Below are 17,907 nucleotides of genomic sequence, written 5' to 3'. Positions count from 1 at the left end.
AACAGGCTGGTAAGGTCGAGATAGGAACGTCAATTAGACAAGGAAACCCAGCTTAAAGAGGAAAGTGAAGAGGATCGCGGGAGAGAAGGAGACGAGGTGGAATTTTTGACGCATCGCCTTGGACACTATTTATATTTTGTATTGTATATTATAGAATTTCAATTAAAAATGTATATATTAAAATTCTTAGGAAGTTTGACATTATTGATTCATAAGAAAAATAATGAAAGAGCTAGAAAAAGGGTTCTCATAGCGGATGTAGTAAGTCAAATTTAGACACAAAATGGGATGTATTGCAAATTTAAATTATGACACTGGGTTTTCACTGGGCGTTTTTCGTTGCTCAAAAATATCGCAAAATAACGCGAAAACGTAAAAATCGCGGCAGTGGTTTTTATGGACGCGTGTCGGTTTTCACTGAGTAAAAAACGAGAAAATAAACCCACAAAGTATGCGAACATTGCGGCGATTGAAGTTATTCTGTTATATTTTATCCCAAAAGATATGGATACTTCATAATTTTTCCATATAGTAATTTCGTATTGAATTTCGGCACATAAATATCACAAAGCCACTTGGTTAATTTGTATAATTTCTAAATCACAATCAAGTACCAACCAAGGCTTAGCACATACGCTCAGCGAGTGTAGATTATAAATTGGCGACACAAATCAAAACCTTTACCCGTATGTTCAATGACGTCAAACCAAGAAAGCCTATGATTGGTCGGTTAGTGCGTGAGAAAAAACGCAAAGGAAGAAAAAATGAAAAATAGAAATAGATTCTTCGACGGCAAAACGCGTAGTTCGCAAAAAAAATGGTAAATTTTTTTACATTTACGCAAAATTTTGCAAAAACGCACGAAAAACGCCCAGTGAAAACCGAGTGTTTAGGTGGATATCTAAAGTTTGACGCAATTTTTAGTGCGTTATACTATACCTTAGGATATTGTATTATTTTCACCTAAAGCAAAAAAACATGAAAAACCGTTGAGTAAACTACCGATTTTTAACGCTTGATGGCGAGACCTTCAGGGGGCGTGTACAGACTGTTAAAGAAGTCTTTGCGCGTTGTGTTTTTCGCACATATTTTACTATATTTCAAAACTAATAGAGCTAGCGCTCTGGAATAAAGTGCGTTATAAAAGTTTTGCATTTCTCTTTCATATTTTACCCGTTCCACAGTTGACCTTTGCATACTTATACCAGAAACCGGAAATGTCAAAATTATCAACTTTAAAAATATTGTATTCTCGAGGATATAAATGCGATTTTCGAATTCCTTGGGGTCGATTCATATTGAAAAGTTTTCACCAAATTCAATTCGGATGAATAGGTCACGAGTAATCAGCCTTTATTCAAAATCTGGCAACTTCGATTTAAATGGCGATAATTCAGAATCGAGTATCGAATCTTTGTCGTAATAATGCTTGTTAGATTTTATGGCACCTCATGCGTATATATATGATTGGTCTTGTGGCGCAATACTTTGAAACAAATCAGACGTTCATTAAAGGGATGGTGAAGTGGAAAATAAAGTAATTTTTTTTATTTTTCCACAAGACAGTGAAACAACCAAGAAATCACACCGAACGATTTTTAAACTACGATTAGTTTGAAATCTCATGAATAATTTTAAATAAGGACCTCCAACCAATCGCGTAGCGCCCTGCCTTTTTATCAAAAATTCAGCCCGATTCATTGCAGCCTAGTGAAAATCTCATTCATGATGGGATATGCGCTTCACGAGATCCCTTCAAATAGACATATTCGACTATTCCATTTAAGAAACAACTTCAGAGGAGATGGCTTCTATGCTAGGAGCGTTCGCTACGCGATTGAGCTTCGCTAAACGGAGCCTGGGGTTGTCCATAGCCTCCCGCGTTTAGCGCAAATGTGATGCCATTGAAAGATTTTTATTTTGAAAGCAGAAATAGGGAGCAGAGTAATCTGGGCGCGCGTCAAAGTCCCGGACCCCTTCCTCGGGACGGTGGGATATGAAAGAAGAGGCTAGTCATAGCGACAAAAGTAAAAAGGAATTACTTATTTCCTTTATTATGTCCCAGTAAGCAACGTCATAAAAACCTATTTTAAATGAGCCAATCTGAAATTTTCAATTTTTTATTACGTGTTGGAAGGAGGGGCTCTATACTGGGCTATGAGTTGGACTGAATTAAACGCTAACCGTTCTCTATTCCTACCTCTAAAATTAAATCTATCTCTGTTGAGGCTTAATAATAAAGCCGACCGCAACCAAAGCATGGGCAAAGGCATATTTCACAACTGACGTTCAAATGGAAAAGCCTAAAAATTAAATGAAAAAAAAAAGAATGCCGGAAAGAATGATCACAACTGAAAATAACAGCTAACAGCTAAAACGAACCCGAACGGTAAACACTTGAAGTTGGTCTCTCTGCGCTCCTGGTCTGCAACTCCTTTCGTTTATTTTCTATGGCAAAATTACTAGCTTTGGGAGATATTGGGATATTAGGCCATTTTGTGTTTTAAGACTTTTATTGTGTAGGAAAGAAAACGACCCTGTTTAACGAAACTTTGGATAAGTTTTAATATTTAATTTAAAGTTGAAATTTATTTATAAAATTTGGACGAAAATTGTTAAATAACAAGACTTCCTTTGAGTTTCAAGTTGAAGAATGCTCGTGTGCTTTATTGAACTATTTTTTACAAAAAAGACAGTCACTTTCAGTTTCAATTGTTGCTTGATACTTTATTGGACATCCCCTAGCCGTTAAAGGAAGGATGAAGAGGAAAATAAAGTGATTTTTTGATCGATTTTTCTTATTATAAGACCATTATATGCACAGTGAAACATTCAGGAAATACAGTCTCCGAATGATTTTAAAATTCAAATTAGGTTCAGATTTTAAAGATAATTTGAAATAAGCACCACTGACTAATAGCTTAACGCCCTGCCTTCCTTGCACGCTCTATATCTCGCGCCACGATAACCACATCGCAAGCAACTTTTATTAAATCTCGCGATAAATTTCATTCGGCATGGAGCGTGCACGAGAATTTTGTCAATAGGAAGGCAGTGTGTTACGCGATGGGTCGGAGGTCATTATTTCAAAGTATCCATAAAATCTGAACCTAATTGGAATTTCAAAATCATTCTGAGATATTTCCTGTATGTTTCACTATGCAGAATGATCTTATAATTAGTAGAAGAATCGATAAAAAATTATTTGATTTTTATTTCACCCTCCCATTAAACACATTCTCAATCGTATTCTAAAAGACAGACATAAACTCTAATGAAATTAGGAGTTAAAGCATTGTAATATTAAAAATAGAGATCCGCCCTGTTCGCTGCTATTTTTTTCTCCGTATGAGTAACCAGCCCAAGTCGTGACCGGTATTAATATTAATAACCTGATAATTATTCTTGACTAACTTAAAACATTGTTTTAGTCTATGGTTTCAGGCTCAGCAGGACAATTGCCCAACCCATACGTCCCGACTCGTTGCAAGATTTCTGGAGAACGAAGGAATTGAAGCTTTGGATTGGCCCGACTTGAACCCGATTTAGCGTTTATGTCTGTCATTTAATAAAAGATTAAAACTGTGTTTAAGTGCTGAGGGAGGTTAAGCCAAATATTAAGCTTAAATTGAAACTGAAAATAACAGTCTTGTTTGTAATAGATAGTTCAAGAACGAAGACGGTATTTCCTGGATGTTTCACTATGCAAAATGGTCTTATAATTAGAAGAAGAATCGATAAAAAAATCACTTTATTGTCCTCTTCATTCTCCCTTTAAGGGCTAGAGGATGTCCAATAAAATATCAAGCAACAATTCAAGCTGAAAGTGACTGTCTTGTTTGTATAAAATAGTTCAATAAACCACACGAGCATTCTTCAATTTGAAACTCGAAGGAAGTCTTGTTATTTGAAAATTGTCGTCCAAATTTTTTAAATATTTTTCAACTTTTAACTAGTTATCAATAATGATATTAATAGTTATCCAAAATTTCTTTTAAAAGGCTAGTTATCTTTCCTACACAATAAAAGTCTTAAAACACAAAACGGCCTAATATCCCAATACCTCCCAAAGTTAGTATTTTTGCCATAGAAAATAAACGAAAGGAGTAGCAGACCAGCTACTAGTGATCATTGTTACCGGCATTCATTTTTTTTTCATTTAATTTTTAGGTTTTTCCATCGGTAGCTTTGAACGTCAGTTGTGAAATACGCCTTTGCCCATGCTTTGGTTGTGGTCGGCTTTATTATTAAGCCTCAATAGAGATAGATTTAATTTTAGAAGCAGGATTGGAGAAGGGTTAGTGTTTAATTCAGTCCGACTCATTGCCCAGTATAGAGCCCTCCCTCTAACGCGTGATGAAAAGTTTAAATTTTCGTATTGCTCAATTAAACTACGTTTTGCTGACGTTACTGACGGGATCGGCAAAAAATACGTTATTCCTTTTTACCTTTGTCGCTTTGACACGCCTCTTCTTTCATTCCCCTCCTTTCCGTGGAAGGGGGTCCGGGAATTTGACGCGCTCATAGATTACTCTAATCTCTATTCCCACTTCTAAAATTAAATATATCCCTGGCCTCACATTTGCGCTAAACGCGGGAGGCTATAGTCAACCTCCTCTCCTCTGAAGTTGTTTCTTATATGGAATAGTCGAATATGTCAATTTGAAGGGATCTCGTGAAGCGCATATGCCATCATGAATGAGATATTCTCTAGGCTGCAATGAATCGGGCTTAAGACCTAGACGTAATTAATATGAGTTCTAAATATTATGATATCACGGGCTCATGGCCAAAATAACAATATTTTCAAACCGCTTCTCCTCTTCAAAAGACGCGAGTTTTCTCTTAAAGGGAGTGGGAAGTGGAAAATAAAGCGATTTTTTTATTGATTCTTCTACTAATCATGAGACCAGTATGCACAATGAAAAATTCAGGAAATACCTCCCATTAATTTTAATATTCAAATTAGGTTAAGATTTTAAGAATAATTTCAAAAAATTAACTCCGACCAATCCCGTAACGCCGTGCCTTTATTTTATTTATTACTTTATTTTCCACTTCACCATCCCTTTAATGAACGTCTGATTTGTTTCAAAGTATTGCGCCACAAGACCAATCATATATATATGCATAAAGTGTCATAACATCTAACAAGCATTATTACGACAAAGATTCGATACTCGATTATGAATTATCGCCACTCTAACCAAGTTTGCCAGAATTTGAATAAAGGCTGATTACTCGTGACCTATTCATCCGAATTGAATTTGGTGAACACTTTTCAAATATGAATCGACCCCAAGGAATCCGAAAATCGCATTTATATCCTCGAGAATCCAATATTTTCAAAGTTGATAATTTTGACATTTCCGGTTTCCGGTATAAGTATGCAAAGGACAACTTTGGAACGGGTAAAATATGAAAGAGGAATGCAAAACTTTTATAACGCACTTTATTCCAGAGCGCTAGCTTGAATAGTTTTTGAAATATAGTAAAATATGTGCGAAAAACGCAACGCGCAAAGACTTTTTTAACAGTCTGTACATAGAAAATGGAATCGTTGAGAAAGTAGAAGGCGAAGGTGAAACCAACAAGACATTTTACCTTCCACACAGAGAAGTCATCAAGGAAGAAAGAAGCACAACCAAGCTCAGAGTGGTTTTCGATGGCTCTTCTCACTCTCCAAACTTTCCGTCAATTAACGACTGTCTCCACTCAGGACCAGCTTTGAATGTTGATCTATTAGGTCTTCTCGTCAAATTCAGAAAGAATAAAATCGCCTTCACCGCGGACATAGAAAAAGCGTTTCTCCAAGTTGGACTGTCCGAAAGCGATCGAGATGTGACGAGATTCTTATGGATTAAAAACAGAGAATTAAACCCGGAAAAACTAGAATTCGAAGTACTCAGAATGACCCGAGTTTTATTTGGACTGACGTCAAGCCCTTATTTACTTGCGGCAACCATTCGATTCCATATCGAAAAGTACAAGGAAGAATTACCGGAAGCCTACGAACTGTTAAGAGACTTTCTATATGTTGATGACCTCGTGGGAGGAGCTCAAGAAGAACAGAAAGCGCTGGATCTAGCTAAAGAAGCTAAAGGCATCTTAAGCACCGCGGCAATGCCTTTACGCAAATTCCAGTCAAACTCGACATGGCTAAAAGACCAACCGTCAGAAGAACAAAGTAATCAAGAATCAAAGGAAATTACCAGTAAACCAGAAAGCACCCTCATGAAAGTATTGGGTATCTCTTGGAAACCAGAAGCGGACGTATTTTGTTTTGATGTCTCGAACCTTCTAACGTTTATCAAAGACAAAAGAAATACGAAGCGATTTATTTTGCAAGCATCCTCACGTATTTTTGATCCAATTGGGTTGATATCGCCATTCACAGTTAGAATCAAATGCCTCTATCAAGAATTATGGAAACGTGGCACTGATTGGGACCAAGAAATAGACCAAGATTTAACTGAAAATTGGAACAAATGGTGCCTGGAATTGCAGCACATGTCTGAATTAGAAATTCCAAGACATTACGGTTCTAACTTTGGAAAACTTCAGCTACATTGCTTCACTGATGCCAGCGAGAGGGCATTCGGAGCCGTTGTCTATGTTCGCTCAATAGAAGAAAATGGCACTCCCAAAGTACTATTAGTGGCGTCTAAGAGTCGTGTTTCGCCTTTGAAGAAACTGACAGTTCCTAAACTGGAGCTTATGGGAGCTATAATTGGATCCAGATTGATGAAAACAATTAAATCGAATTTCGAAAAGGAGAAACCCAGTTTACATTTTTGGTGCGACAACCAATCAGTCATTTCCTGGATCAAGAGTAACGCCACAGAGTGGAAGCCTTTCGTAGAGAACCGCGTCTGCGAAATCCAGGAACTAACGGAACCTGTACAATGGAAATACGTTCCAACCAAACAGAATCCAGCAGACTTTCTCACGCGTGGCCTAACAATAGATGGACTTAAAGCAAACGATACCTGGTGGACAGGACCAGAATTTTTAAAGAAGTCTGAATCAGAATGGCCTGTTCAACCCGCCAGATATATCAAATCAGATGAAGCTGAAACAGAAAAAAGGCCTAAGTACAGACCATCCATTGTCTTATACGCGAGCGAAATGTCAACCAAAAGGATTGAACCTGTATTAAAACTAGAGAACTACAGCCGTCATTCGAGAGTCGTAAGGACAACCGCGTGGATAAGAAGGTTTATTTTCAACAGTAAGAATCCGACCAAGAAAATTAAAGGAGAATTAAGCACAGAAGAAATCGACCAAAGCGAAATTTATTGGGTTAAATTGGCGCAACAGGAAACCTATCCAAGAGAAATAAAGGCTCTCAAGGAAAAACGAGAGATTCATCAAGGTTCAGTACTGTCAGAATTAAAGCCCTTCTTAGACCAAGACGGTTTATGTAGAATGGGAGGTAGACTTGGCTTCGCGAACATGACCTTTGATGAAAGACATCCAATTATCCTGCCAACCGAACATCATTATACCTACCTTCTAATCCAGAAGCAACACAGAAATGTAATGCACATGAGCGTCACCGCAACTCTTTCGAGTCTTAGAGGAAGGTACTGGATTCCGCGAGGAAGGCAGATCGTGAAGAAACAATTGGCCGGTTGTGTAACATGCAAAAGAATGAAATCGCGTCCGTTCGTTCGCGAAACCGCGCCGTTACCTCCAGAACGCGTCAACGCGAGTCCGGCTTTCGAAACAACAGGAGTAGACTTTGCAGGTCCGGTCTATGTTAGATGTTATGACGAAAAGGAAGGAAAGTTCATTCAATCGAAAACTAAAAGTTACATCGCGCTTTTCACTTGCGCAATAACTCGGGCAGTGCATCTCGAATTAGTTTCGGATTTGAGCGCTGAAAATTTTATAGTGGCTCTCAAACGGTTTGTCGGTCGTCGAGGCGTATGTAGACTTTTCTTGTCGGACAATTCAAAAACATTTAAAAGAACAGAAAAGGAATTGTCAAAACTTTGGAACTCGGTCCTCACACCAGAAACTAAACAATATTTCGGAGAAAATAAAATTGAGTGGAAATTTATTGTAGATTATGCCCCATGGTGGGGAGGAATATGGGAAAGGATGGTAAGGACAGTGAAGGACTGTTTGAAGAAGGTTTTAGGCACAGCTCTATTATCTTACGAAGAGTTCGAAACAGTTTTGATAGAAGTTGAATCGGTAGTTAATTCTCGCCCTATAACCTTTACCGCTAGTGACCATAACGAGCCTTCACCCCTTACTCCATCCCATTTCCTCATTGGAAAGAGACTTGACGCTCTTCCCCCACGGAAATTTAAATTGTCGGAATTAGAACACAGAAGACATGATCTAACAAGTAGATGGAAACACCGTCAAGAGTTAGTAAACAGAATTTGGGTTAGGTGGCGGAAAGAATACCTGCTAGAGCTCAGAACAGCTCAGATAGTTAAAAATGGAACTAAATGGTCAGGTCAGATTAAAGTAGACGACATAGTTTTAATAAAGGATGATAAGTTGCCAAGACATCTTTGCAAATTAGGAAAAGTATTGGAACTCCATCTAGGACGAGATGGAATATGTCGGTCTGTTTCAATTAAGAAAAGTTCATCCATTATAAAGCGTCCAGTACAACTTTTGTATCCATTAGAAGTTTGAAAGTAGTTTTTTATGTCATTAAGTTTAAAAAAAAATATATTTGTAAAAATAAGGATTCAAAGAGTGTAACGAAAACCTTATATTTTTTATAGTTAACCGTCCTAAGTTTTATTTGCTCATGATAGAGCCCGAGAAAAATGTCGCGAAAAAACCCCAAACCCCTTTCGTACCAAAAACGTAAAAAGAAGATAGTTCGCCTCGATAAGCGGCCTTTGGCCTACCCTTATTTACCTAGCGAAAAAACGCCTATTGTAAGCAGCGTGGACACTAGTGGAAAATTTGGTGATTCACCCGTTCTTGGTACGAGAGAGGCCCCTCTTTTTTTTAAGATTCTGTACCCTTTCTATAGAGAGGGTAGTTGCAAACTATTTGTAAAGCCGAAAGGACGTGTTTTTCACTTCAATAAAGTTGTTTTTCTTCTTAAATTTATATCGAAGTTTAGTGTTGTTAATTTTAATTCGCCAACCTCAGTTAAGTTTAGTCTGAAACTATTTCGAATCGTTTCAAAGGCTTCTCAGAGAACTCCGCACTTTTCTCGGAACTTCATACTTTCACTTCAATTTAATTTCATCAACTTGAATTTTGCAAGTAGATTGTGTCAATGCGGTTAGAGAAAATATTTTTCGCGTTTGTAAGTTATATGTTAAAAAGAAATTGCCTTCAATAATATTAATTACTCCGAAAAGTGGTACAGTGAACTTCGTCGCTACCGTCCCAGCACTCTACGTGTCCATTGCACTTTAAGGTCAAAGACTGGTGCAAGTTAACCTGTCGATAATTGGGAACAACAAAGGTTAGAGTCAAGGATAAACGACAAGAGAACCTAAAAGCGTTGATGGCACCAAATATGGGATGTCGTTAACCCAACTAAGTGTTGTCAAGTATATTTTGTACGAGAAACGTAGAAAATAAAGGCCAGTTCGCGAAAACTTGGTCAGATCGGACTGAATAATGACGGTCGCGAGGTTAAGCCTTGGTTCTCGACAAGAACTATGGTCGTCCATACAACGACGAACTAATGAATATATATCACTTCAAAAATGTATATTGAATGCTCAGTTTAAGTGTGGTTATGTGACAATTTTAATTGGATTTCATTGCATTCTAATTCGGGTTTTTGTTACGAAACTTATGAACTAACCACGCTACCCAGAGCTATGTTTGTGGCTTGAAGTCCACCTGCCTATGGCGATAGTCACCTATCTCAACCTCAGCCTCCATTCACAAGTCAAGACCCTCACAATAACATTATTACTGACATCACTGCTCTCAAAACTCGGATTCTTAATATACAAGCTTCTACGCCGCCTCGTACTTTTGATCTTTCTACTAACTTGGAATCTACATCCCCTCTAAAGCCTGCTAATACTATGAATAATAAGAACCTCGCTGAAAATGACTCTGTTGCAACCTCCACACCAAGTCTTGACCTAAATATATCCCACACCACAGCTACCACTAGTCAGTCAAGCACTTAACCGGAATCGCGTGTATGCAACTCTTGCAGCCGTACAGTTCGACGGAACCAAAAGGCCTTAATATGAGATATATGTAACACTTGGTGTCATACTAACTGCCTACAAATCGCAGACTCCCTCTATAGTGCCCACTTAGCATACCCGTCCAATTGTTTTGCATTCCTTTGCCCATCATTTGTATCATCTGAGCCGAAACTCCTATCTGCAGTCTCATCTGCGCTCATGAAAATTTCCCAACTTCAGGTTCAATTAAACTCCCTCACTAGTTCACAAGACGACACTGCCAAAGGACTTCGCGAAAACAAATCTCGCCTTAATCTCATTGATTCTAGGCTCGCTGCTCTCGAGTCCATTCAAACCATGGAACCATCTAGTCAAGATACCCCTGAAGCTCAATTTAGTCTACTCAAGGACCCCAAGCTCCTCGAAGCCGTCACCACCCTAACGGAAAAAGTGAATGATCTCTCGTCCTTTCGCGACAGTATAAACATGAAACTATCCAGCTTAGAAACCTTAACATCTTTCCTGTCTGCCTCTGGCAGTTCTCCCTCTAACCATGAATTTATTCATTAACATGAATATATATGTGCATTGACTAGTTAAACTACATATTCAGGGATGGGAGGGGCTTAGTATGCGTGACGTCAGAGATTTTCCGGCGGTTTGTTTCTAAAGCAGACGACGCTTAATGCTTCTAGAGCTGTTCACTCCGGAGTCCGGGAACGCGTTGCGTTTGGCATGAGTCTCAAGAGACAGGGATTGAGAAGTATTAAGGTATGGTTTTAAAACAAATGAATCTAATATACATTTCAGGACTTTCGATATAATGCTCATCCAAGATATTTCCACTGATCTATAGAATAAAATAGCATAAAGAGATGGCTAATCATCGAAGTGATCCTAAGCCTAGGACAAAGAAAGTGCCGAAGCCAAAGAGTAATTCTGGTAAAATCACCAAAAAGAGGTTGGAGACTCGAAAACAAAGGGATGTTGATATAATATCGTCTCGAATTAAAAATGTTCATCAAGAAGATTTGGTGTTAAACGTGGAAAACAACTTAATAGCAAATGTTGAAGGTTGCAAAGCTTCCAAAATGAAACTGATACAAAACATAGGATTTAGACAATCTGATTCGGCAACATCAACAAACTCATCTAAAGTAGATCTAGTGTACGAACTGAGAAGTACATTTCTGAATCTTTATGAAAACATTGCGCAAGAAAACAAAGTCAAAAATGAGGACAAGCAAATGGAAATGGAAAGGCAATGGTATTCTACTTTGGGATTAATTTGCAAGGCTCTTGACAACAATTTGGAAGAATCATCTGTGCCTTTTTCTAAAGAATGTGATATTTTAATCAGTATTTTAAAAAATTACTCGGAAAGTCATAGTCTGAGTGACATAGTCTCAGTTTTTCATGCCGTCGCACATTCTACCTTTGAAATTTTAATGAAAGTTAGCCTCGGAGAAGACACAATCAACACACCAAGATCAAACGCTAACATTGACCTGAACAACAATAAACTAGAGTATGTGATATGCTACATGTATTTACTATTCCCCTGCTAATTAAATATGTTTTTAGATTCATTGATGGTGATCAGCAATTAAGATTAATTACACTAGCTGGAGGGTGCCTGGGTCAAATGATGAGCCTTCACAAGGAAGCCAGGAATAAGAAAGGCCAACCAAACATTGAATATGTAAATTTCATAACGTCGATAACGATGAGCGAAAAAGAGAAAAATACTCTGGAGGTGTCCTTGAAAGACCGAGATAGGGGTGGTTTATTATTTCCCCGAAAGGAACTGAACCATTTCCTTTTAATATTTGAAAGAGAGTTGAATAAAGTTGCCAATAAAGAAACCATGAAATTGTATGGAGCAAACGCAATCAAGGTAATATGGTGGTTCTTTAATCTAATTCGATTTTGAAAAAGAAAATAAGACCTTGAAATCTTTAATGGTTAGGTGATTTGTTCTCATATGAAAAATGCCATAATTTTACAAGAAGAATTTGAAAAAGCTGTTAGCAATATGGAAGAGGAAGACCATCGTTTGTTTGACCTCAAAAATAGGGAAACGTTTTTCGAAATATTTGCGAGAAAATTAGTCCATGCTAGAGTCGGAGCTTTCTTCAGTTCGTACAATCAGTTAAAGGTCAACTAATATCGTTTTCAAATTGCAAGTATGCTTAAGCCTTATTATATTGAATAATTAATTTAATATAGGTCGACGCAAGAAAGGGAATGTCAAAAGGAGGCTCTATGCTGCGCGATGATCTGTATGGATTCGCCACAAATAAAAAGAAGAAAAAGAAAACTGTGATTGGAAAGAAGTTGAAACCTTTTCCTAAAGACTGTGATAAGAAAAAATTGCGCAAACCTAAACGAGGGGAAAATGTCACAGAAGCACCCCTCGCTAGTCCTGATTATCAAGAAATTACTGCGAAAACTAAATGTGATAATGCGCAGCCATCGTCTTCTGGCATCAAAAATAGTTCCTATTTAAATTATAAGACCAAAACCCAAACAGAATGTGATCTTAATAGTACAAAAGAAATTAACCCTCAAACATCTACGTCACTCTTTCCACGTTCAAAACGAATTATAAAGCCAAGAAAAATTTTAGATCTGTAATATTTTACATTCATTCTTTTAATTAAATGCTTATTTTACATTTATTTCTTGTTTAAACCATTGGTAGAATTTTGGATTTACTTTTCTTCAATTCCATATCAGCTACGGCCAGTGGTGCACTTTTATAATCACCATGAGAAAAGTGCATGCCATGAATGTCTCTTTTTAACAAGAAAGCTCTTCTCGCTGTAGCATAGTTTATCCCTGATAATTTTCCGGCCGCGCTAAATTTAAATTGACTGAAGAGGGTTTCAACCGCGCTACCATTAATTTTGCCGGGTGACAAGAAATAGCCAGGGTTGGCTTTCAAATAGTCATCAGAGAGATTTCTAAATCCGTAATACATGATTCGCAGCAAATCCCACGTCTAAAATATACTGAGAATAAGAGTCCATAACTAATCACGCAAATTACAGAAAAAACTTACTTGCCAGGAAAGAAAATGGGCTTGTTCAAAATCAGGTTCTTCTGAAATTATATTTCGATTTAAAAATAAGCTTTTAAATATTACAAATAAAATGTTGCATTAGTAAGATATTTTTACTTTCAATTGAGTCAATCCAGGAAGCGAAAAAATTAAACCCCTCATCAATCCTTTTCAATACGGGATGATCCAGTCTCCAGAGAGAAAATTGCTGGAGAATTCCTCTCTCAAAATTGTAGTTACAGGCTTTTAAGTAATCGTACACAGCTAATACTTCGGGGGCATCAGCTGGAACTTCTGTCACTTCTAGAGTTTCTTCTGCCGATTAAGAGCTAGAAATACAGGAAGAAATTGCTGGTGGTTTGGCATAGTGTAGCAATGCCATCAACATCTGTTCTTGCTATTTAAAGTAAGTTCATTCAAACCATTAATAATTTGATGTGCAATTCATGAAAATGGCGAAATTTAAGAATTCTTGCCTGCATTATTTTTGCGGGTTTGACATTTAATTTTGTCCAAGAGTCCCTCTCAATATAACTCTTCTGCAAGTTTTTTACAAGTTTTGGAAGGTTTTGTTTCATCCTGACTACTTCCCTTTCGTAGTGCTTTTCAATCACTGACCATCCAAAACGAACCCCTGATGAACTTCTAAACTTTCTAGCACCGTCTGGATTTTGGGAGGCGTGCAGTTGATTGATCAAACTTTTCAGCTAGGTCCAAAAATAAAAATATGTTACCATAAATTGGCAACTGTATAAGCCCCTCTGTGTCAACAAATTAATTTTAATTCATTACTTCGTGAGTGGGGCAAATTATCCAATGAATTCTGCGGCCTGGCCAAAAACGATTTTCAAAAGAAGGATCATTCACGTGAGAGCCATCTTTTTTCCCAAATGACGTCTTGGGGTGTCCCATCGTGAATTTAATTACGCTTAAATTTGTGCTAGCACCATCACACACACAGGCTCGAACATGAAAGTCATTGAACTCAAAAACACGTATCGTATTCATTAAGCAGGTGTACAAATGTTTCCGATTAACGGATCCAGCGAAGGTGAAATATGGCCCAAGAACATCGAAGTTATGAGAAAGGTCTCTCCATAAGAATTGAAGAATATAGGTGGTTTCGTTTTCCATGGCACCCGCAATTTGTTGATAAATATCTCCTAGCATTGTGAAGTCATGTTCGCTCATTGCATATCCAGTTATCTCATGGTTTTTTGAATTCCACATTATTTTCCCTATACGCGCCGAGCGAGGCGCCGCGTTCGCCACCTAGCGGAATTTAGAAGAACAAATTGGCGGGAAAATGACCGCGTCTTTAAATGAAGCATAGGGTTGTTATGTAGTTACTTGTGGAAATTATTACTGAAATTCCCCAGAAGGGTTGAAATTTTACCCATTTTCGAAGTTCTAGAATTCATTGTATTAAAAGAAAAGAATGAATTAACGCGCTTAAAGAGAAAAAGTAAGTTTTTAGCCATTATTTTATGTAATCCCAACAAACAAATTAAATGTACACAACGCCTACGAGATGTAAATAGGTACAGTTAACCTCATAAATGGAAGCACTTAATTTAATTAACTTGCAATATAAACATATTTATTTAATTTGAACACTTACATAGATGGTAATATCATAAACTTGCTTAGTTACAGGAGTTTCCCTGAGCCTTCGGTATTAACTTCGTTTGGTTTACAAACATCTCTTACGTTAGATTTTAGACTTTTCGACGATTAGAATCCCTAAAATAATTTTGTAAACCTTCTAATGCTAAAAATGCGACGTATTTTATAATTTTAGCGTTCCCCATTTTTAAACTGCCAATCTACCATTCGCGAACTTCCCGCCAAGAGTTTTAAATTCAGTCCGCTAGAGGCGCTGCGTGTTAGTTAACCTCTCAATCCGCGGCGCGTATTACTCGCACTTCATCAAAAATCATGATTCCTTCACCAAGAGGGACTTTAAGGCCCTTTTTTCCCTGCTCAATTTTTAGCTTCTCATAAAGGTCCCGTTGAGATTCGAGGTAGGTATTTGATATTCCCGGTTTATCAAGGTGGTGCCTTGTAAAATGTTTCAACGTAGACTCACTTGGCAGATTTAGGATATGGAAACTTTTAAGCGCGGCGTAGGCTGCTGGGCTTCTGATATACACTGACAGTGCAATTCTGTAGGTGATGAGGGACCACTTGTTACCTCTATTTCCCGTAACTTTGAATTACAAAAAATAAACATTAAAATAAGCTTAATCCATGATATAACCATCACTTATTTAAACTTACCGTATTTCTTCTGATCATGTTTAAAAGCGAGAGTATCTTGGGAATGTCTATTCATTTTATCTTTCTTCCATATTTGCCTCAGTTGGGCTTTTGTTTTTGGATTTTCATCTAAGACCTCATTAAGATCATCTTTGAATTCTGCGTCTATTCGTGATACAATATCTTCTAATTCTTTTGATTGCTTCTCCGATAGCTTCACTTCGAATTTCGATAATCGTTTCCTAAGCATGGCAATTTCATTATTTTGCAAGACTCTCTTCTTCCTTAAATTGAAGAGCCGCTTCCTCCGAGTTGTAGGTGTCAAAAAACGAATTGGTATTCTTGACAAAGTATTTGTGGGGGTTCGATTAATTTCTGGCACAGTTCTGGCACTTCTTACTGGAGAACTCATGGTAGAAAGTTCCCCAAATCCTTTACGAATAATAGTTGCTTTTTCTTGCTCAGTATTTGTAACACAGACCCGTTTAGCTTGTGGCAGGGAAAGACTTTCCGATTTTCTTTTAACTCGTCGCGATAAAAAGGCCTGGCAATTCAGACATCGATGAAATGGGTATGCTGGCAATCGAAATTTTTGGTTTATATTAATTATAAGTGAGCAGTTTGGTGCTTCGTAAACGTACGCTCCACCTGGATACCACCGCTTAATCTTGCAATCAGAATGTTCAATTCCTTTTATATTCAAAGCATCAAATTCATCAACTGTTATTCCGCAACAAACTTTCACTCCACCCAGTTCAAGTGATCCAAAAGAGGAGACTTTACGCAATAATTCAATAAATTCCTTGTCAATTTCCCATACTTCATTAACCAATGTTGCCAATTTTCTCAGGTTTTGCACGGTTCTTCCAAAAACAACCAAGTGGGCAGACCACGTATGAGAAGAAACAACTACTTTCACGGGATCTGATACCACATTTTCTTCTCTTTCAACTCTAAAGCTCTTGTCATGTGAAAGGATATTTATGCTTGCAAATTGCTCAACTACAGCGTTAATTTTACCACCAACAGCGGGGAAAAACCAGCATTATCAATCCTCACGATTTCAAATGCTAGAAGTTTATTTTCAAATCTCTCGTTTACTTTATGGCCAAGGCTTATCACTTCACCAACAGTTTTCAGTTTCAGATTTGGAAAAACATTGCACGCGCTTGCTATAATTTCTTTTAAAAGATTAATATCAACTTCGGACATCGTTCTGAGATATTTTTTTACGCATCGGCGATCATTTTTAAGATTAAATTGATGCAGTTTGGTAAAAATAACCGAAAATTGTTATGAGGCTCAGTCCGCTCAGACAATGGTGATAAACTTGTCGTCTGCTGTTCGAACTTCCAGGTGTCTTGATTTTGATTGGCTACCGCGATGACGTTAAACGCGTGTGTAATAGAAAGGTCCCTCCCATCCCTGAATAACATGATAGAAAGGCTAATGATACACATATATATTCATGTTAATGAATAAATTCATGCTCTAACTTAAATCAAGATTCCGATCACACAGATACCTCCCCATTGTCCGCTATAACCCCTTCACAACGACGACTCGAAGATACCTCCAGCATAGCCGTTCGCAAGTATAACGCCATACTTTTTAATGTCTACGATGACCAGCGAGTTGACCATGATCGTGCCTTTGTCTACGATACGCCCCAAACCCTTGATTTCTCTTACTCTGATTGTGCCAAAATTACTATTGAACGCATAGGTGCCATTAAACCGGGGAGCCTAACCCCTAGGCCATTGCGCTTGCGGTTCCAATCAGTTTCTTACCGCCAAAATTTTGCAAAAGGAGCTAATGACCTCCGTCGTCAACACGTCCATCCCTATAATTATCCATTAATCCCTGACCGTTCCCCATCACAGAGACAATCCCACAGCGCACTTGTTCAAGAACTAGAACGGCGCAAGTTGGCTGGTGAACACAATATATTTATAAAACAAGGGAAAATAGTCCAAGCCTCCGATAACTCCTCCTAGCTCCCAGACTCATCTCCAACAATCCTCAAGACTGTCTCCACCTCCTTCGTTTCTTCTCCATCCATCGCTCTTCTTCCCCTCCCGTGTCCACCACCTATTCACAATAATTCCACCAATCAATTTCATTTCGCAGCGTTTCCCCCACGCAATCAGTCCTTCCCCTCTCCTTGTCCCGTTCCGTTTAACTCCCCCTTCCCCACACTAACTAACCCTACCAAACAAACTACTAACCCTATCCTCACTGAATGGTAACCCACTATACACTTTTACCAACAACTCAATCCTTAAGCCTTCCTTATTTCCCCCCACACTCTTCCAATTTACTCCTACTAACCTCTTTACCTCCCCAACCGCAGCCACCCACCATTCCCCTACCTCACATCTAGCAATTCTAGCTAATTCCCGTAGCCTCAAAGGCTCTCGCAAATTGTCAGACCTCTCCCTTACC

The 17,907-nt window shown here is 38.0% G+C and overlaps 2 protein-coding genes across 2 annotated transcripts; both read left to right on the top strand.

Annotated features, from left to right (window-relative positions):
- The first annotated feature begins 764 nt into the window (after positions 1-764).
- LOC149659334 (uncharacterized) lies at positions 765-8,658 on the top strand. Its single transcript, XM_089844076.1, has 2 exons — positions 765-820; positions 5,538-8,658. Exons 1-2 carry the CDS (start codon positions 765-767, stop codon positions 8,656-8,658), a joined length of 3,177 nt encoding a protein of 1,058 aa, XP_089700202.1.
- Positions 8,659-11,014: 2,356 nt separating this feature from the next.
- LOC149659333 (uncharacterized) lies at positions 11,015-12,250 on the top strand. Its single transcript, XM_089844075.1, has 3 exons — positions 11,015-11,667; positions 11,724-12,036; positions 12,152-12,250. The coding sequence occupies exons 1-3, from the start codon at positions 11,015-11,017 to the stop codon at positions 12,248-12,250; spliced, it is 1,065 nt and encodes a 354-aa protein (XP_089700201.1).
- The last annotated feature ends 5,657 nt before the right edge of the window (positions 12,251-17,907 follow it).

This window comes from Phalangium opilio, unplaced genomic scaffold (assembly GCF_054372755.1).
Source record: "Phalangium opilio isolate 3A_F unplaced genomic scaffold, DU_Popi_V2 ptg000073l_1, whole genome shotgun sequence".
Classification (NCBI taxonomy): domain Eukaryota; kingdom Metazoa; phylum Arthropoda; class Arachnida; order Opiliones; family Phalangiidae; genus Phalangium; species Phalangium opilio.
Note: the sequence above shows the minus strand (reverse complement) of the source record. Positions and strands in the feature narration are given on the sequence as shown.